We start from the raw sequence: 22,528 nt of genomic DNA, 5'->3' as shown, positions 1-22,528 counted from the left end.
GGGGGTTCCCCAGGGGTGGAGGTGGGCACAGGGGGTGGGTGGGAGAATAGGTGGGGGCACGAGGTGAGGAGCAGTGGGTAAAAATAAAAAGAATAATGTTTCCTCTATCTTACTAGACTGTTCTTAATCCCATCACTACGTCAGTTTATGGCAGCATTAAGTCCGGATTTCTTAGATGAGGAGGGTTAATGAGCTAATAGTTCTGTCTTGGAACGTTAATGGGCTCAGGTGTAACTGTAGGCAGGGACTGGTGATGAAGTATCTAGAGGAAAGCAGAGTGCAGATGTGTCTGATCCAGGAGATCCACTTAGACACCATAGAAGGGAAAGCCGCATTTTAAGAATATCCTTTGATAGATTGCTTTCTAGTCTCAGAACAGTCTGCACACTGTAGGGGTGTTGCCATTTTAATCAAATGAGGACTAGGTTGTGTTATTAAGCCCTCCAAATTTGATAAATCTGGGAGATGGTTGATAACCACCTTGGACTGCGGAGGGGCAGAGCTAGTCTGAGCTGTTTTTTATGGGCCCAATATTGATGATATCTCCCATTTATCTAATTTTGAATGGAATGTAATGGCAGCTATGGCTCCTATTGTAATTGGGGAGAGATGTTAATGTCCTACTGGCATAGTAAAGTTCAAATGGGAGTATATAAATACATTGCTAGATGTGAGATTTACTACAGCAGAGAATGCGTTTGAGACTTGTGTATTTATTAATTTGGTAAAGGTGAAGAGATACATTGTGCAAAAACAAACATAACAAAAAAAGCGAAGTAGTCAGACATGACGAACGAAACCATAGTTGTAGATGCCAAATTGTCTGAAATCGAAATTCCAAAAAATTACTTCCATCAGAAAGGGAAAAGTGCCCACAAATAGTCCACAGAATGAATGTGTTGCACACACTGGAGGAAATTAAGGATGAAGCTTCTTGCTGGCATTGGTGGGTGTCTTGCCATCTGCACCTCCTGGATTTCTGCATGGACGCCCCTGCTTGTGACCTTGTGGGGTATCCCCTGCTGCAGAGACATGGGTGCCTGCAAGAATGTCTTCCTCTGACAGGGCCTCCCTTCCTGTGGCTGCTACAGATGTAGCTGACCCAGATGTAGTTGGACCAAAGGAAGAGGTAGATGGTGGTGGAAAAGACATGTACAGGGTTGTGTTGATGTCCTGCAGCACCCAAAAGACCTGGCCCATCTTGACCCTGTTCATCATAGGAACAGTCCAGCCCTAACTGCCAATCTAGGTCTTCCCTGGACCGAAAACAAGCATCCTGGAACTAGTTTCAGGGTAACACCCCACATCAGCCTGGCTAGCTTGAATCCAGTGGCAAGGTGAGCAATACCCTGCCAATCTAAGGCAAACAAAGCATACACAAGGAGATGATCGACAGAGTGCTGAAACTTTTCAGACACTCACCCCCAGTCAAAGATCTGGGTTGAATCCATCATCCTTCTTTAGCTCACTTCGCCACCCCAGTTCAGACCCAGCCATAAGCAAATCGGTCTTGACCCTGTTCATCATGGGAACAGTCCAGCCCGAACTACCAATCCAGGTCTTCCCAGGACCAGAAACAAGCATCCTGGAACTAGATTCAGGGTACTACTCCTCATCAGCCTGGCTAGCTTGAATCCAGTGGCAAAGTGAGCATGGGACCCATGTCTGGGCATACCGTGCCAACTTAAGGCAAACATGGCAAACACAAGGAGATGATTGGCGAAGCACTGAAACTTTTCAGACACTCCCCCTCAGTCACAGATCCGGGTTGACTGGGTCATCGTTCTTTAGCTCACTTAGTCACCCCAGTACAGACCCAGCCTTATGAAAATCAGTCTTGACCCTTGTGGAGGAGTGTGGCTCAATGGTTAGAGCGGCAGACTCTGAAGCAGAGTTCTGGCCAGGGACCAGGGTTCGATTCCCACCTCGGCGGGGCTCGGGCTCAATTTCCTCGGACCTGTCTATTCTCGCCTGGTGCCTATTCTAATCACGGGCCCCACGCTGCAACTCTGGGAAATAACTTGCTTAGCCTCCACACCGGCCCCAACAGTACTAAGGATGCCTGGCTTCACCCTAGGGGTGCCCAGGAGTGGACACTTCACAGGGAAAGCCAGGAGGGGTTCCACAGTGGTATGAGTATCAGCGCCAGCAAACCGCAAAGGCGACACCGCAAGGTGGCCGTCTGGTGACAGTGCGCTCTATAAGTACCTTGACATTTACATTTATGACCCTGTCCCTCATTGGAACCGTCCAGCCCGAACTGCCAAGCCAGGTCTTCCCTGGACCAGAAACAAGCATCCTGAAATCATTTTCGGGGTAACATCCCCATCAGCATGGCTAGCTTGAATCTATTGACAAAGTGAAAAATAGACCCATGTCTGGGCATACCCGGTCAAATTAGGGCGTTCAAAGCAAACACAAGGAGATGATGGAGGGAGCTCTGAAACGTTTCTGACACTCGCCCCCAGTCAAAGATCTGGGTTGAATCCATCATCGTTCTTTAGCTCACTACGCCATCCCAGCTCAGACACAGCCATATGCAAATCAATCTTGACCCTGTTACTCATGGGAACAGTCCTGCCCGAAACTGCCAAGCCAGATCTACCTTGGACCGGAAACAAGCATCTTGTAAACAGATTTGGGGTAACAATATCTAAATAATCACCTACAGATAATGTAACTACTGTGGGTATTCTCCAGTGTGGCATCTTACTATAATCAAACTGCCCTGGCGAGGGTAACTATGTTGGAGAAGTCCTTGCCTTAGCTCTTTGATGAATAGTATCCTCACAACTGATGTCAGGTCAGAAAAAAAAGTTTTTATCCTCTCATGAACATGTGTGTTGTTGTGGCTTGGTTCCTTGACTATTTCGATGGCCCAACACCTTAGCAGAAGCCAATGTTTGAAACTCTTCATCTAGTCATTCAGCCATCATCTGAGCCATGTTTAGCTTTAAGTAAGACAAACAATTTGGAGCTGAAGCATCTATCCTAATCTTATAGGTCCTCAGGTTTTCTTGTTGAGAAAGGAAATGTCTTTTTTCTTAGGTGTTTATCTGTTTACTAAGATACATGACTGTATCTTCTATTAAGGCCTTAATATTCACCCATCAATTGCAGCGGTGCTAGCTGCCACCTCCTCTAGAGACCTTGTTGTTTTTCCTGAGCTCCTGGGAGTGTAGCACCAGCAGTTCAACTTTGAAATAACACTCTTGTATTAGGGAGGAGAGGGACATTCTACAACTCAGTTACTTGGTGCACTTTCACCCTGGCATTTCATTGTGCTTTCTTGTGCCTGGGTAGTGATGGTACACTAAGGGGCTTGACTGGTTTCCTACAAGGCTAAATATTTCCAATGAGAGTATCTTTTATCAATGGAAAAGGGAACTTTAGCTACAGCTTGAGAAGCATGTACCATCAGAGGGAGGAGAAATGCCTTGGCTCTTCTTCTAAGCTCCTGCACCCCATTTCTACTTTTCTACCGGTACTGCACCCCGACACCATCATAGCTTTGAGAAATGGAAGGGATGTAAGGTGTTCTCAGTAGTTCTCCGATCTGAATGGCTGGACCTTTGTTGGTGACAGTAATAAAACAGCTTTGTGTAGCTCTGCATTGGAACACATGATGGGGATGTGTGAACACAAGAGACATAGACTAGTCACACATGTTATACAACGTCCCTGATTACGTGTCAAGTGGTAAATACAGTGCAGTAAATTTCACCCAATTTTACCATTTCCAGTCTGCAACATTCTCAGTGGTGCCAGAAACTGTGTTTGATTATGGGTATTTCCTGGTTCCTGTGATAAGGATTTTACCATGTACAATTTTATCTGTCACAGTTTTGTTTGGGGCGATCTTTATACAGGCCATTTTTTCCAGCCGGCTAAACCGATTGTAAAAAAAACATGCATAGAAAACAAATAAAGAAGTGAGCATTCTGAGTATTCATTTTTTGATTCCAGTTTATTACAGAAGACCAAATGATAACATTATTCCAACATAAGATTTCAGTCAGAGGCCTTATTAGTATTGTAGTCTTATTTCTTACAGTTTCTGTAAATTAAAGCCAAAAGATGACTCCAGAAAGACTAAAGAAGAAGAAATTAACTGTATAAGAAGTTCAGGCCCTTACAGATGTAGCTCTAAAAGAAGAACAGCTGCTGGGCAAATGAATGCTGTAAACTAGTGCAAATGTGTGTAGATAATTTTGGCACACAGTGGCAGACAAAGTTAACCATGTCTTCAGAAAGAAGAAAATAGTCAGTGATGTAAAAATACGATATAACAATCTAAAATGAAGGGGATAAGACCTACTCTTAAAGCACAAGGAAGAAAGCAGTGCCGGAGTGACAAAGAACCAACACTCTCTAAGATGGAGCTCTAGTCCAAAAAGGTGAAGTGCGTTGTACATTTAAATAACCACAAAAAAGAAAACACTGCTGTTGATTTCTAAATATATAAATGCAATAGCTTGACTTTAAGTCATCTTATAACAAGATAGTATAGTTTGTATGTGTACCGCATATACATTTGAGATTTTCCACCATGAGTCATCAATAACTAAGTACAGTACTGATAGGAAATTAAGAGGAATACTATTACCACAAAAAAATTAAATTAGAGAAAGATGCTGTTTTTAATCTCTTTATTTCTTTTGACCTTCCAATACTGACAAAGCTAGCAAGGGGTTGTGGTCACATTATTAAACAGAGAAATTGTTTATTGATGCACACACTATATGCTAATTTCATTTGTTGCTTCAACATTCATTTAAGGTTTTGGTAATAAGGATGCAATATGGGGCAGCATGTGCCTGGGATCTGAGGGACATCCTGCTGAATCTGAAGGATGAAGGGGAAATGGCTGTGGTTCTGGATCCTGAAATGGACCAATAACACCTGGGACAATAGGGTGTTCTGGCTCAACAGGCCTTTGAACTGGAGGAGGTCCAGGGGGAACAATGGGATGAGATGGGACAGGATTCCTTGGGGAAGGAAAAACATCAGTCTCATTGATCATATGGTGGTACTCCACTGATCCAATAGGTCTTCTGGGAGGTGGAGGGGTCAGCTTTCGTCCTGTGTGTTCTGGCAATGAGCCTTCATCAGGTTTTTTGGTTGGGTGATTTTGGGGTTCACCAGAGGGAGATCCTTGTCCATGGTTTTCCTCATGCTTTTCCTTATGGTGGACCTTGGTGCCTTTTGGTAGACGGGCTATTTTTCCACTAGAGTCATATTGATGTTTATGAAATATGTCAACATTCCCATGATCTTCACCATGATGCTCATGGTCTCTATAACGTGGAAGACTGAGTTTCTGTAACAAAAGGAAGCACAAAAACCAGAAACGAGAATTTTTTTTTTGCATAGCAATGCTATTCTCATCCATTTAAATATAATTATATGATTCTCAGTATTGCTTTTTACTTTATTACACACTTTTTTTTCCAGTAAGTTTATATAGCGTGAACTTGACCCAAAGATATCAGGTATCAGAGTGCTTTACATGAGCACTAGTTTCGTTACAGACAGACACATTCATTTTTTTTTGTTAGACATGGGGAGATTAAGTGATTTGCCCAGAATCACAGCATGTTGAGCATCGTTGCTGAGACTCAAACCCGTTTCCCCATATTTGAGGTCGACTGCCCAAGCTGTTAGGCTACATCCTCTCCCCCACTTGTATAATTTCAAACCTCCAGGCTACTGGATACTGCACAAACTGAATGAAAAATACAAGCACTTAACCCAAATGACATGCATGCCTGCTTATTATTATTAAAAGTTGTTGGACTTGGCCCTTTCTATAGGGTTATCCCCAAACCTTTTGCCTTCTGCTGTCTATTTTTCTGACCTTCTTTTTGTTCGCTTTAGAACTCTGGGCACTTTCCCACGCTAATCAGTGCTAAAGTGCATGTGCTCTCTCCTCTAAACATGTTGGGCCTCATGTAGGTAACATACTATTTACCGATTCATAAATACCGAATTTTACCGATTCTGTATTTATGAATTGGTAAATAGTATGTAGGTAAATAATCGGTAATTATTACCGATTCGGTAAATATCGGTAATTATGAATCGGTATTTACCGAATCGGTAATAATGCATCCCTTCCCATTCATTCCTAAGGGCCTGGAGGCCCATAGGAATGAATGGGAAGCCAGTTACTATTACCGATTCGGTAAATACCGAATCGGTAATAGGGGAGGCATTATCATGGGTGGCAGGCTGTCACATTGACACCCTGTTGCACCCCTGATTCGTGCATGTGTGCACATGTGGCGCACATACATGCCCTAAGGGCATGTATGTCTGCCACATGGCACTTTACAAATAGCACAAAAATGCTTTTTGTAAGGTATTCGTCATTTACCATCAACTTGTAGTTGGTGGTAAATAACGAATCCAGACACCAATAAAGCACTCACTTGAGTGCCCCCTACATTGCATTTCTGGATTCGGTATTTACTGAATCGGTATTTTACCGATTTCTTAAAATTCCGATTCGGTAAATACCGAATCCAGAAATCAGCCACCTACATCTCAAGTGCCTCAATACCAGTCGGTAACGGGATATTTACCGATTTTCGGCCCTTACCGACCGGTATTGAGGTACCTACATGAGGCCCGTTATGATTAGTTTACACCTAAATGACATATTTGATTTACTTGTAAGTCCCTTGTAAAGTGGTATACCGTATACCCAGGGCCTGTGAATTAAATGCTACAATAGGGCTTGCAGCACTGCTTGTGCCTCCCACAGAAGTAACCTTTTAAACCTGTCTCATTCCTCCTACTGCAGGGCCTGTGTGTGCAGTTTACTGTCACTTAAACTTGCCATTTAAAATTAGTTACCAAGCCTTAAACTCCCCCTTTAATACACATAGGTCACCTCAAAGGTAGGCCCTAGGTAACCCTATGGGAAGGGTGCTGTATAAGTAAAAAGGTAGGTCATGTGTCTTTATGTGTGGCATATCCTGGTAGTGACAAACAGCCTATTTCGTTTTTTACAGCTGTGAGGCCGACTACTCCCATAGGCTAGCATTGGGAATTCCACTATATGCTTTTAAGTGTTTATTCCTGATGAGAAAGGAGTGGTGTTGCCAAGTTTGGTATGTTTAGAATAGTGGTGATAAATCCTACTTACTGGTGTGGTTGGATTTTACATTACTATTTTAGAAATACACTTTTAGAGAGTGGGCATTTCTCCGTGCTCATGACTGTGCTTTGCAGCTTGATTCCAATACACACCTGGACTGGATGACAGCTACACATTGTGCATATTTTCTAGACAGCACACACACAGGAAGGGCAGGGTGTGGCAGGGGATGCATCTGCATTCATCTGCATACTGATAGTTTTCCTGGGTTGGTAGAGGGAGAGGTGGTTCACACTTTACATCTGAACAGGTTGTGTCCTGCCCTCATGTAGAGGGCTGATTTACCACCTACTGATTGTCTGGAGCCAGGGCTGGACTGAAAGGGGGGTGTTGCACATTTCTGAGGGTTCCTTTGAAGTCACCCCTTCATCAAAGATCTTTTTGAGTATAAGTACTGGGGCTCTGATCACATGTTTTCAGGCACTGCGTGGGACTTGTACCCAGATGCTGCCAGCTCTACAATTTGCCAATTGCCAGGAGGACTGCTGTGCTTCCAGGAGGAACCACCATTTGGACTACCTTCTTTGTTGTGCTGGCCTGCTGCCTGCTAATTGCTGGGCTTCCGGAGGGACTGCCACTTTGCAAACCTGACTTTATGTGCTGGCCTGCCTGCCCGCATGCTGTTCCCTTTGTTGCCTCAAGTGCTCTCCAAGGGCTTTTTGGCTTGCCCCCCTGTTCTTGCAATCTCAGGGCCATAAAAGATTTATTTAAGCCCCTCTGCCATGGGACTCTGCCTTTTGGGAGTCTGGCAATAGCGGGCTAATTGAGGAGATGGGATCCACTCCTCCTCACTTTATAATCTACAAACCAGCACATGGTGAGTGCTGCTCCATGCCAACAGGTAGCGCGTGTTGAGCACTTTTGTGTCTTACAGAGTGATTCTCACGTGCCCAGCTGCTTTGTCCGCTCTTGAGGTTACGATGCACAGCACTGCATGCTGAGTCAGGGAATGCCTTCCTCGACCAACGCATTGCCAAGGCAATGAGGAGGCTCCTGTTGATTTCAGCATTCTGTGAAAACCGACCCCAGGGACGCTGTGATTTGACAATGCTAGCTCCACTTCAAAGGAGTGCCTCACTGCAGAGCCCCACAAATGATACTGCAGGTGAGTGGAGCCACGGGAGAGTAGTAACGCTGTCCCGCGCTACTTAGCTGGCAGCCCTGGTTGTTGGACGCTGCTCTCCAGGGCTCCGGACTCACAGAGGAAGCAGTCCTGTGCTCCCCTGTGGGCGGCCCTGTTCTTTGGCTGCCATTGTGCTGAGGCCTTTTCTGTGTCACTGAAGCTGTCCCGCTCTCCCTTCGGGCAGCTCTGTGGAGATTCCTCCAACTGTTGTGAGTCTGGACAGCCACCAAGGGCCCCAGATTTGCCAGAACTTGGGGGTCATTGTCCGATCTCTACCTGGTAGCGCGGAACCCTCTGTGGGGGACCCCCAAAAGCGGCATAGAGCCATCACTTTGGTGTGGTGATCAAACTAGACTAAGACTCCCGTCTCTTTGGGACCCTCCCAGATGAGTTACTATATTACTGCTAATAGGAGTGCCGGTGCTCTTGTACTCCTTTTGATTTCCTGATACAATCCATATGCTTTTGGTGGCATATAGGTGACTGTTTCTAAAGATACTGCGTTACTTGGAAAAGTACCTATTCCACCTTCCCTCTACTGTTTAATTGAGACAATCCTTCTTCACTCAAATTTTCTTTTAAATAGCGCAGTACCTACCAAATTGGCTAATTGTATTTCCATAAGAATTCTGTTTTAAAAACATTAAGTGGTAAATGTTTTGTAAAGTTACCTTAAGTGCAATACAACATGTGCTGTAAAAATCAATGTGTGTCATGATAGTAAATTGTGGAGTCCTTGCAACAGATGCTACAAGCAGTATGATCTTCAAAACATTCCGTAGAAGCTTTTCTATTCTGATCCATCATTGAGTGTGATGCCATGTACTTAGCACTCTAATAACATTTTGTATTTCAAGGACAAGGGGGTCAGATAAGGGCAAAAGTATTTATAAAACCCAGTTTTTCATTTGTAGGACGACTCATAGATAAGCTAAAACTAAGTATTTCTACTCTACAATAATTAAGATGGAGAACTATACGCAGACTCTAGTCTCAATATTTAAATATTTTGATTGTGCCAACAGCCATACATTGCTTATGCCCTCAAATAATACATCCACTCTTGACATGTCCAATGACATCATTGATGATATCACTGATGACATCTCAAATGGCATAAATGTCCTCACTTTTGACATCACTGATTACATCATCCAATGAGTTTGAGCGCTTGCCTTGCACTTATCGCACTGAAAGGAACTTAGTAAGCTTCATCTACTCATATTTTTCTATACCTTTTATACTGCCAACAAGTGTAATTTTTTGCAAAATGCTTGGCCTTCTAAAGAGGCTTGGATGGTTGAAGAGTATGGAGTTTCTCGGAATGAGCCACATTTACATTGCAGTTCAAATCACGGGCGGGAGAGGGACGCCAAAAACCATGCCGGTTTATACTTCCACCACGAAGTTTGGCAGCTAGTGCAAAGAGTCCCCCTAAAAGACATGCAGGTTTTAATCTTACCAGCATAGTCTCGATCAAGTTGTGGCTCTCATACCACAGTAGTGACTGATCAACCTATGACTATTGGAAATTGGACTACATCAAATAAAGCCTTGATCTCTATTTGGATCACTCATTCGACATACAGCTCAGATGATAGATTTCTACTCCTGTTCAGAACAATCTATCCACCAGGTGAGGACCGATCTACTTATCTTTTGGTCTCCTCAGACTGATAAAATGCCCTGAAAAAAGTCCTATGTTATAGGACGAAACGAGTTGGCTGTTGCCAGTTTTGAAAGAAAAAATAAAGAAAAAAAATCTCTCATTCCGTATTCACTAAGCAATGATTATCTATATGGACATGTTCTTTTCATAGTGGTGCAGCTCTGATTTAGTGTTTGTATAATTTCCCTTGTGGAAGGGGGTTGCTCTCGGACAGGGAGCACCTTTGGAAGTCTGCACACAAGATCGTTCAATATTCTGAGTTCATTGGTGACTTTTTGTGATTGGTGCCGCAAGTGTTTGTGTTTGGTCTACTGTCCATTTTTTGTGCTTCTAGTATGGAGTATCTGTTAAGAGCTCTGCACAGAACAAAGGCTTTGTGTACTTGGGGTTTGGCCACCTAATGTGGTTGGTTGTGTGTAGTCAGTGCGCTCCCTGTGAAGGCTTGCACACATGATAAACATTTTTGCATAGTATGGGCTTGGCCATCTAATGGTCTTTGAGTGTCTGGAATGAGTGGCTTCTCTATCAAGTGCTGTTTACAGGGTGGAGGCTGTACATAGTGGGGTTTTAGTCACTAAATGGGATTTGAGTGTCTGGTGAGAGTATGATCTTCATAAAGAGCTCTGTACAGGGTAAAGGTTGTGTATATTAGGAGCTTAGGAACCTAATGGGGCATGTGTGGAGGTAATGACATCTCTGGAAAGAGGGACTGACTTCTCTGTGAATAGTTATGCATTGGTTAACAGCTATGTGTAGAGGGTTTTGCTCTTCTAATGACCTTTGAGTGTGCCGGGAGAGAAGACACTTCATAAAGGGCAGTGGACAGAGTGATGGATGTGCATGTTAGGTGCTTTCATTGTAATGATGCTTGCATGTAGACAGAGCATTTTATAGTCTAATTATTTTATACAAGAACATGTCTTCATGCAATTTATGCTTTTCATGATTCGCCACCAAGTAGCAATTATTTACATATTTGAAAGGCTGTATTTGTTTGTAGAGTAAATTCAACCACAGTAGGCTGTATGATGTTGTCAGTGATATGATCATTGATGGCGTTAATGATATCGTCTGAGATTACATCAGTCATGGCATTAAACATGTCATGTGTGTTATAATATGTGAGGTCGTAAGAAGTGTATGGCAGGAGCATAAGTTATAGGTAGCTCGCTGAACTATAACTTGCTAATTTCATTGTTTTTTGTTTTTTGAGCGTCAGTTTTAAACTCATTTCAACAACTAACTATAATGTTACTTTAACCTTTTTTCAGCAGATTTCAACTGCTAATTCAAGATATGCTATACCTAAATGTTGTTTCACTTTAGCCGTTGCCCCCACCGGCAAGTATTCCATTGTGCTGAGTCCATGCCCCATCCTCTTCCTCCTACACTCCATTGAACACTATGCTGCCCATCCCTGCTGCCCTCCATGGTCCACTGTGTTTTCATTGCCCCTTACGCCTGACCTGCATGGTTTGTTCTCCTGCCACTGCTTCTTCTGTCAACCTTGAGTGGTATGCTTGCTGCCCATGCTCATGTCCCCTTGCCTGTGTTGTCTGGCACAAGTCCCTATCCCCTCCCTTCTGCCCTCAATGGTCCTTTGAGCAATGGCTTGCCCCCTCCCATATGCCCACTATAGTCTGTTGTGCTGCCACTGATCTTCCTTTCTGGAATATATGGTGTGCTGTGCTGTCAACGCCACTTCCACCTGCCCTACATGATCAGCTTGCTACCCCTTTTCTCTGACACCCTCCCACCTTCCCTTCATTGTCCTTGTGCACTCTCCTATCTCCTCACTCCTGCCCCCCACTGCCCCTCCTGCCTGCCCTGCAAGATCACCTTTCTGCTTCCTCTTCCTCCTCCTTGCTGCTCTCAATGATCTGTTGTGCTGCCATTGACAAACCAGCCCTCCTAGAGAGATCAACTTGATTCCCTTGCCTCCCTCCCCCCTTCACCTCTATTGTCTGTGTCCATGCCTCTTCCCACTCCCTTCTGCTATCCATCATCCATTGTGCTGCCACTGCTCCTCCAGCCAGCCCTTTGTGGTCAGCTTGCTGACCCTGTCACCTCCCTTCCTCTTTACCCCCACTGTCCATGTTGGACCCTTACCCCATCCTGCCTATCCTTATGGCCCATTGTGTTGCCACTGTACCTCCATCGTGGCCTCCGTAGTTCACTGTACTGACCCTTCCCCTCCCACTTGTTCTGCATGGTCCATACTGCTGCCACTGCCCTATTCACCCGCCCTGCATGGTCAGAATGTTGCCCCTGCCTCCTTACATCCTGCCTTCCATTATCTGAATCCTTCCACTAGCCCCTCCCTTCAGCCCTCCACGGTCTGTTGGCATGCCCCTATCCCTCCCTTCTGCCCTTCCTGGTCTGTTGTGCTGCCAATGTCTCTCCTGACTGCTCTGCGTGCTCATCTTGCTGCTGTTCCTCATTCTGCCCTCTGTTGTCTGTGTGCATACCCCTGCCCCCTCTTTCCTGCTCTACATGGTCCATTATGTTGTTACTTCCCCTCCCACCTGCCTGTGTGGTCAGTTTGCTGACAATACCCCCCTCACCTGTCCTTCATAGTCCATGTGCATGCCCCTGGCCCCTCCTTCTTGCCCTCTATGGTCTATTGCACAACCACAGCCCTCCCACCTGCCATGTGTGATCTATTCTGCTGCCACTACCCTGCCACCTGCACTGTGTGGTCAGCTTGCTATCCATGCCACCTACCTCTATTGTCCATGTCTGTGCCCCTACCCCAGCCCTTCTGCCCTCCATAGTTAGATGTGCTGCCACTGTCCATCCCTAGAGACCTCCATAGTTGGATGTGCTGCCACTGCCTCTCTCACCTATCCTGCATGGTTGGTTTTCTTCCTCTGCCTGTCCGTCCTCCATGGTTTGTTGTTCTGCCACTGCCCCTTCCGCATGCCGTGTGTTGTCCTGCTACTGCCCTTCCCTCTTGCCTAGCATGGTCAGTTTGCTGCTTCTTCCCCTGCCCTGCTCTCCATTGCAATCATTTTTCCTGAAAATTTACGTTAACCTTTTCTCCACTCAGGCCAGGTTTACAAACATATAAATGTCACCCTCCTTCTTGCCTAGATATTTGAGAGGTAGTAGAATGTGCACTCTTCTTCAGCTATCTTATAACTCTATAAAGAGCTTTTAAACTCCCTAGGATCCCTCGGCATCTCACAACAAACCCCATCATGTAAAATGACTTCATGCACCTTTAGGTTTCCAACTTTCAGGATAGTCTCACATCAATCCAACACTGAATGTAATACATCTACATGGGTGACCAGGTGTGGTGTGAATGGCTACTATCATACCTAACATCTCTCTTTTTCTCTATTTTTGCTCATACGTGAACCTATTTGTCTCACATTTTATGTATACCTATGTTATTTTAGTCTATTTTATTCTTCATTTTATGTAAAGCGCTCTAATACCTGAAGGTCTAGGCAGCGCTATATAAAACCTCATAAATTTGTTATCGGTTGTGCATTAGCCATCGCCTGAAATGACTACAACTGAGACAATTTTTTGCATGTAAGCAGATCTGAAAGTACCGTGGGTTCATAGATTTCACAGGAAACAGTTACACCATCCTCTCCAGGTATGCTTATTTTGCTCCCCTTGCAGAATCCAACATGCTGTTCAGGAAAGAATACACAGAATTATTCTTAGTTGTTACTGCAGCCTTGGTGATGTCATTTCTTTTAACAAAAAAATGTTTTATTGATAAAAGAAAAAGAAAAACATAAAGCAGAAATAAGACAACATAGGAGTCCACAGCAGGAATGTACACTTAGCAATAGAGTTGGAATCTGGGAGACACATTACAAACCCTCCCACTTAGTCATAGTAATACTTTACGTCATATACATCAAATAATTCACACAAAGGAGGACCAGATAATGAAACAAAAATGTACTGCATTTTGCACTTGGTGTACAAGCAGTTCCCCTATTCAGTACCATGTAAGGACACGTCATCTAGACCAGGGATATCCAGTAGTCTATTTCGTTCACATTGCAGCTCTATTGTAGGGGATAAGCAAATGGATCCCTATATCTATTCCACCTCCCCCATTTAGAGCCCCATTTCCTGGGGGAGCCCCTGTGTTTGAAGGCATCTTTCTTGGCAATCTTTGCCCTATCCATGTCAACTGCCCAATCGTGCAGGGTCGGGACCTACCCCCCACCGCCCCCCAATTTTTGGGCAATATTATGTTTTGCAATGGCATACCCAAGTGAGGCCCACGTTTGCTCTGTTTGTGTTAGGTCAGTGGCTTCCCAGATATTTAGAAGACATAATTGGGGGAGGCCTTCAGTGTCTTACCGCCTGCCCTTTCCAATTGTTTTGAGACTTTATTCCAATATTGTTGTACCATAGAGCAATCCCAAAGGATATGAAAGAAGGTTCCCGTTTGGTGGCATTGCCGTAGGCACATGGGGTCAGCCCTCCTTCCTATCTTGACCAAGAGTCCTGAGTCGAGGTACACGCAATGAAGGATCTTCAATTGGACCAGGCGCAACCTCATTAGGATAGCCACTTCTCTGGGGTAGGCCAGGGCATTGCGCAATTCGTCATCCTTCAAGTCTCCCAGTATTGTCCCAAGCGCATTAAGGGGTCTGGGCGATTGTTCACTAGCGTCTTGTATGTGAGAGATATGGCCTTTTTGTGCATGGGGTCAAGTATCAGTCGGTCCTCCAATGGCAAGGCCTCAGGTAGAGGGTCGTCCTTGGGTAAGACTGCCTTAACTGCGTGGCTAATTTGCAGATATCGGAATGCCTCAGTCCGTGCTAGTTTGTATTTGATCTGTAGGTATGAGAATGTGGCCAATTTTCCCCCCACCCACATGACACCCACTGTTGTGATACCTATCATATCCCACTTGTCGAAGCCAGGACATTTGCTGAGCAGTCACAAGAAATCAGGCTCCCAGAGTGGTGTGGCCTTTGTGAGTTTATTGTGCCAACCCCACTTTCTATTCACTCCGTGCCAAACGTCCACTGTGCGTGCTGTGGGTCCCGTGAGTTGAGCTTGCGAGGGTTTGCGTAGAGTGCCCTGGCGTAACCCCCCCCCCCGTTCCAGGAGCCACCGGTCCATGCGGAAATTTGGGTCATAATACTCCCCATGTACCCATTTGTTGATTTGAGCCAGTTGGGACGCTTGGTAGTAGAGTCTTAATGTCGGGCAGTGCAATACCCCCATCATACCACCCCATCGTCGACTTTTTCATAGCTATGCGTGGGGCCCGTCCATCCCACAGTAGTCCCCGCACAACGCCGTTGATGCTAGCAAATTAATTGCCAGGAATCTTATAAGGGGTTGTTAGACTTGGGGGTCTCTAGTTGGCACAGGTATGCACTTGTGACAAATAGGGATCTCCTCCTCTAGTCAGGGTAAAGGGGTACACTCCTAAAATAACCCCTGCTCACCCCCTTGGTATCTTGGCACGAGCAGACAGGCTTATCCCAGAGGATGTGTGTAAAGCATTTGTGAACACATACAGTAATCAAGTGACAACACTACAGATGGACACCACACAGGTTTTATATAAAAAATAAGTATACTTTAAATAGATTTACCACAAGACCATAAACGACAAAAATCCACAATACTGTTACTTTAAGATGGTAGAATTTAGCTTAGTTCTCTTTAGTTCTTAAATGCGACACTTTAAGTCAATGTACCTTTTAGATGCGACACGAAAGGCAACGAAAGTGTTGCAACGATGCTGATGCGTTGAAGATTTTGGTGCAAAGAAATAAAGACGTGAAGATCTTCCAGATGCGGCACGCTTCTCTAAGGTTGCGAGAAGACTCGATTCGATGTGTCAGCTGCAGTGGCGGCACCACTCTACGCGATGCGACGACAGCGGCTTTGGCGGCGATACTCTACTCCGACATTGAGAGACGCTTCCGCTCGATGCAACAGCTTACAGCGGCGAGGTGCTTTTCTTGATGCGGTGCAATGCGTCAGCTACGATGGCTGCGATGGCGACACGCTTCTTCGGCGTTGCAAGACACTCCTTCGATGATGCGAGACGCTTCCGCTCGATGCGACAGCTGCAGCAGCGACACACTTTACGCGATGCGACGACAACAGCCCCGACGGTGGCACGCTTCTCTTTCTTGAGTCGCGCTTCTAGCTCCTTGCGACACGCAGTCCCTCAGAAGTCCCAAAACAGCAGCAGGCACTTCCAAAGAACTCTGGGGAGCTGGGGGTTGAAGTCTGTTGTTCCTGAGACTTCAGCTGGAGGCAAGCTCTTTTCCAAGCCCTTGGAGATCCTTCACAAGTTAAGCAAAAGTACACACAATGTTCCTTTCTCCTCCCTTTGGCAGTAGGCAACCACTGCAGGCCAATACCCCAGTTTCAGGGATAGTTTTTCTCAGCTTCTTCTTGGTTCCTCTCCTCAGCAGAGTTTTCTTTTTGTTTCCCAAAGTGATCTAAATTCTTGGGATCAGGGTCCCAATACTTATACCCCAAAATCCTTTGTCCTCTGAGGGCAGAGGGGCCTTTGCCTTGTTCAAACGAGTTCTGGTCAGTCCTGGAGCACTTTGTTTACCTGACTCCTTCTTTCCTTTCAGAGTACAGGGCAGAGACATCAGACACACCACAGGAGGTGGAGCCAGCATTGTGGAGGGACGGCAAAGCCCTATTCAGGTCCGAGGTGCAACTCCTCCCACTCCTCTAGATGCAGATCTCTTTATTCACCACTGGGACACCTCACCCTTTCTCCTGGAATTCCCCAGCCCAGTCACTCAAACTTCAGACAAGGAATACACAACCTAGCAAAGGCAGGTTTGAATGGTTAGACAAGAAAATACCTACTTTCTAAAAGTGGTATTTTCAAACACAGAATGTTAAAACCAACTTCACTAAAAGATGTATGTTATCATTCTGAGTTCAGGCATACTAAATTCGAATTTCCACCATGTTCCCTGAGTCAGTTAGGATTATAAGATGTCTTAATCAAACTGCCCATTCTGGCCTATGGAGAACAGACAGCCTTGCAATAGTGAAAAATGAAAATGGCTGTAATTCACTGTTAGAACATGCCACACATACCAGGGCATGTCCTACCTTATCCTTACAATGCACCCAGCCCTTGGGCCTACTATAGGGGTGTCTGATATGAAGAAAAGGGAAGGTTTAGGGACTGGCAAGTGGGTGCACTTGCCCAGTCAGCATGACAGTTCCAGACTGCATGCAGGCTCTGCAATGGCAGACCTTAGACACACTTTTACAGGCTGCTTCTGTGGGTGGCACAACCAGTGCTGCAAGCCCACCAGCAGCATTTGCATTTGCAAGCCCTGGGCACTCCTGGTGCACTGTACTAGGGTCTGATAGGTTAACCAAACCAACCAATCATGGAATCACAAATTATACATTAATTTACAATAGGGAGCACTTGCACTGTGGCACTGGACAGCAGTGGCACAGTGCCCTGAGCAACTAACACCAGCAAAAACACATGAGAAAAACGCGGCAGTGCTAGCATCTTAAAGAGGGCTGCACTTCCCAGAAGTGTAAGAGGGAGGGATCGCCAGTGGTTCGCGTCAGACTGAAGACGTGTCAGGGGTGCAACCCACAACACGTAGAGTTGGGACTTAGTCCAGATGATGTTATACCCTGAGTGTGCGCCAAAGATATAGAAAATATGGAGGACCCGGAGGAGAGACTGCGAGGGCGAGGTCAAATACAGGAGAATTTCATCCGCATATAGGGAGATACGGTCTTCGTGGTCCTCCATCCACTTCAGTCCCCTAATCCACGGGTCATCCCTGATCCAGACTGCCAGTGGCTCAAGAACTAAGGCAAATAACAAGGGTGACAGGGGACACCCCTGCCTAGTACCCCACCCCAGCGGGAATTGTATCGAGATGTGGTTGTTGACTGCCACCTGCGTGGTAGGATAGGCATAGAGCAAACGGATCCACCTTATAAAGTTTGTGCCAAAACCCATCCTCTCCAAGACTGCAAACAGAAAGTCCCACTCGATAATATCAAATGCCATGGAGGCATCCAGTGATAGTAACGCAGCATCCTCCCTGATCGTATCACGTCTACCCAGGACCCCATGCAATCACTTTAGGTTTCAAGCTGTATTCCTCCCTGGCATAAACCCGGATTGATCAGGGTGTACTAATTCTGTAATGTAGGGGATAAGTCTGTTGGCCAGCAGTTTAGCTAATATTTTCACCTCAACTGTAAGGAGTGATATTGGGCGATAGGCCCAACAATCATCTGGCAGTTGGGGGAGAGCTTGGAAGCCAGTGGCTTCAGGAATTCGATCGGGAGCCCATTGGGACCCATAGCTGTACCCGAGCGGACATCTTGTATCACTTTCTGTATTTCAGCCTCTGTGATCGCGCCCTCTAGGGAATATCGGTCCTACGTGGACAGACATGCAACTTTAATGGTCAAGAGACCGTTCACAGCCGCGCACATCCGGGACATCTCAGAGGAAGTGTAAACTGGTGATGTCATTTTTAAAAATCTTGATTTTCTTTCTACAGTCACTTCGAAAATTGATAATAACTAAAAGAGCAATTTATGCCTGTTGGATTCAAGTTTATGCAATTATGTTTAGTACAAACCATTGCATACAGAGTTCACACCCCAAGGGAGGTAGCCACTCATAGGAATCTGTATCTTGAATAGAATTATAAGTTTTTGTAAAATCTTAAATAATTCTATTGCTACCCCTTGGAAGATTAATCAGTCATGGTGTCCCAGACGTACTTATATGCTTAAATGTGCATGGTGTGCTACACATAATTATACTTTGTAAAAGTGCATTGGTGCATGCTATTTGTTTATATCTGTTCTCCATTCACTCCCTACTTTAAGATTTATTCTTGCTCTTGACAGGAGCAAGTCTCCATTTGTATCCTGGGTGAAAATGCACCGCCATGTACATGTTTTTGAATGTCCATTAATGAAGAGGTTTGTGGGTGTTCTCACACGGGCTCCTTAGCTCCTTGCTCTTGAGAGCACCTCCTTTTCCCCCTCAATTTTGTTCTAGACTCTAATTTCCAACTGCCTCTTAGGGCCCCCTCCCACCGCGCGATAATCTAGAAGGGCACGCTCAAATTGTACAGCTGCATGGTCAGTCCATACGAGCGGCAGTAAAAAAGTGAATGAGAGATGTGTGTGGTTGGAAAAAATACCATCCAGAGTATGCCCTGCCACATGGGTAGGGCCTGTTACATGCTGCCTAAGGTCGGCACTGTTCATCATGTCTATAAGGGACACAGTATCTGGTTTCGTTTGTGCTTCCAGATAGTAGTTAAAATCTCCCATGATAATGAGGGAGTCGGTGCAGAGCCCCTCTTCCACCAAGTTTCCAATCAAAGTTATAAAGGAGCTCCTGGGTCCCGGTGATCTATATAATAAGATGTCCTTAAAAGTGTGGTGGAGAGATAGGCTGAGGCTGAAGGACAGTGCCTTTGAGGCTGGGTTCGAGGCTGTGTGAAAGACCCCTTTAATCAAATTGTGGTAAATTACTTTAAATCCTCCCCCTTTCCTAGTTGTCCTGTTGAGCGTGTGACATAGGTACCCGGGTGGGGTGGCTTTAACTACATCTGGGCCCGAAGCTTCATCTGTCCATGCTTCAGTGATGGATACACTCAGTACTGTGCTTCACCAGGGATCTGGTATTACGCAGTATGCATTTTAGCACATGTTTTTCATGCTCCACTGTTGTTATCGTTTCATTTTTATTGGGCTTGATGGTCTGATATAGAAGATTAGGCAAGGTGATCTTACAGTTGGAGCAGGTAGCTAGAGGAGATGAAGGCCTTGAGGTAAAGGTGAGACACATGCAACCAATAGCCCTGCCGTTCAGGTTCAGCCCTAAATATTGTGATTTGTAATATTTTAAAATTGAGGGCATACCTGGTTTCAAATGGGCAGGGGTGCTGGTGCTGAGCACGGGCCGAGCGCGGACGGGTGCAGGAGGGCTTGCCTTTGGCACGCTCGCGCCAGCCTGTCAAATTATAGTGTCAGGGGAAAAACAACTAGCCCGCTGACAACAATACCCCCAAAATGGCAGCCCTGCTAAGACAAGTGCGGTCCCCTGGCGTTTGCTCCTTATGAATCGGCGAACATCAACACAAATTCATGGCGCACAATGTAAAAGTTTCATCTATTCATAAACACTGGAGTATAGTATGACTTGTTAAAGAAGAAAAGGGACTTAGTTATACTAGCAGACCTTGAAGTAGAATGAATTTTAATCCATATTTAATCCCAAGTTGATGTGGATGAAGAGACAATCACAGTTTTGTCTCTATTCAAGTTAGGTGGTTGAAATATATGTATATGACTAAGGCCTGAGAAGGATTACGTTTGTGGATTGAAACATTCTGACTGGACTTAATTTTTGAAAATTTTAAATTGCGTTCTGGTAGATTTTGTTTGAGGGGCAAATGGGTTTCGTATAGTGAATAAAATAATTTTATATTTGTATATGGATCTACAAAAGAGATTATCTTTTCCTCTTCCATAAGGTGAAAGACAAAAAGTCTAATATATTTTTTATACCGAATAGAACTACCTTTGTATTGTTCTAGGGAGTAAATATTAACAACAAGAAAAGGTTTAAGTAGGGAATGTGAATACATAAATGTTGGTGGTATCTAAAGTTTGGAAACCTGGGACATGAAGATGGTGTGTGTGTGTGCATGTGTGTGAGAGAAAGTGGGGTTGTAAAACAGTGTTCTAGGCAAAATCACAAAATTTAGTATTAATTACATCTGAATCAATAATATGGGAGATTGTTTGTTTTAAACTGAAAGCTGTGTGATACTTAGCAAAATCTGGAAAAAGAACCCTCCCATTTGATTCAGGTTTTATGAGGTTATTTGGAGATATTTTGACTTCCTTATTATTTCTTTAAAATCTAGAAAGCATGCAATCAATTTTAGAATAAATTGCTTTTTGTATTTTAACTGGTAACATCATAAAAAGGAAGTGTATTACAAGTAAGATCTACATTTTGATTGCGTCTGAATGCTCTCATCAAGAGATGTATTAAGGGTTTTATTTTTCCATAAGTTCTAACTTTTAGTTGCAGCTCATTAATGTTGATACTTATGATATTTAAGGAATCCCTCACTGAATTGCAATATCAAATTCCCAGGTATTTAATTTTGGGGGAGATCCATGATAAATCACAGTTCTGAAAAGACCCCTTTATGCAAAATCTGTTTAGAAGTAATGCTTCGGATGTCTCAACATTTATTTATATCCCAAATTATCAGAACAGGAGAGAATTTCATTAAAAATACTGACTATAATTATTCAAGTTAAGAGATAAAAACCAGAATGTAATCTGCATACACAGTGAATGTAATACTTTGATCACTGAGGAGCCAAAAAGTCAATAGATCTTTTAAGCCTTTCTAAAAATAGTTCCAAGATGAGGATAAACAATTAGTGAGAAAAAGGGCAGCCTTGTCTAGTTACCCTACATTACATTTGCATTTCTGTCTGCTTTGTTGGCCCTCTAGCTAAATGTGTATGTCTAAGACGCTCTACAGGAAACTATTAGCGTATGTTTGTGGGATGAATGTTTGACTAAAGAATGTTCATAATAATATTGATACTTAAATACTGAAGAGAAGTTTGTGCTCATTATTCCATTTGGAAGCTTATGCTCTCATTGAAATTCATGTTTTCCTGAAAATGTACATTCGCCTGTGATCAATTTAGTGATGTTCTTGGTTTGTTCGAGGCGAGCCACATCACTTACAAGTCACCATATCTCAAAACTGTGACCCAGGCATGGCATTTCCTGTCTAGAGGTCGTGAGGTAGCACCAAAAAAAAAGTAAATTAAACTCTTACATAGCCACAGTGAATTATCTTTTCTTGCAATACTTTACCTTCCACTAGCATATTACAGGCATATCAGATAATCTTGAACAGCTATGGGTGAGAAAAAAGGAAGGAACTACCACACCATGTCGTAGCCTAGTCCATCAGTAGACTCGTATGTGCTCTCGGGAAACATAAATTACCTTTTCAATTCCCCGCTACACAAGAACATAAGAGATTGATGCATAATCTGCTAATTACCCCTTCATGTGGCTATGAGGAAACTGTGTGGCACAGCAGGTCCCACCACCATGGTTCAACAGAATCAGGATTAATTAGAACCCTTTTGTTGTGATCTTCGTTGCTTCTGAACAAGTGGTGGCACTATGCTGTAGTTGGGGATGATGCTGGGTGGGGCGGTTTACAACTACATCCCATGATTGAACAGCATCCCTAGAGGACTCCCTATTCCCTCTTATAATATGGACAGAAGAGAAGGGGAGGGGCATGTGAACAATACCTGTTTAATGTTATCAGTTTAGAAATACGTTTATTTAGACAGTGGGTCTTTAAACAATATAAAAACATATTACAATAAATATTTAAAACATACGATACAAATTTCAATGACGCCTTGATAGGGCAATTCCTGCCTCCCTCCAATAGCTTACAAATGTCCCATATATAAAAAGAACCCTTATTATTCCTAATGCTAAAGAAATCTGTCTAAAAATATATCTTAAAACTAA

General features: G+C 44.2%; 1 protein-coding gene across 1 annotated transcript in view; it reads right to left on the bottom strand.

Annotated features, from left to right (window-relative positions):
* Positions 1-4,635: 4,635 nt before the first annotated feature.
* Positions 4,636-22,528, bottom strand: part of LOC146785922 (fetuin-B-like) — a 76,547-nt gene continuing 58,654 nt past the window's right edge. The window contains exons 6-7 of the mRNA XM_085635320.1: positions 13,518-13,601; positions 4,636-5,320 (exon numbers count right to left, since the gene is read on the bottom strand). Coding sequence (XP_085491446.1) covers positions 4,775-5,320; positions 13,518-13,601 — 630 coding nt within the window. The 3' untranslated portion in view covers positions 4,636-4,774. The remainder of the gene's footprint in view (positions 5,321-13,517; positions 13,602-22,528) is intronic.

Source organism: Triturus cristatus, chromosome 11 (genome assembly GCF_964204655.1).
Source record: "Triturus cristatus chromosome 11, aTriCri1.1, whole genome shotgun sequence".
Classification (NCBI taxonomy): Eukaryota; Metazoa; Chordata; class Amphibia; order Caudata; family Salamandridae; genus Triturus; species Triturus cristatus.
Note: the sequence above shows the minus strand (reverse complement) of the source record. Positions and strands in the feature narration are given on the sequence as shown.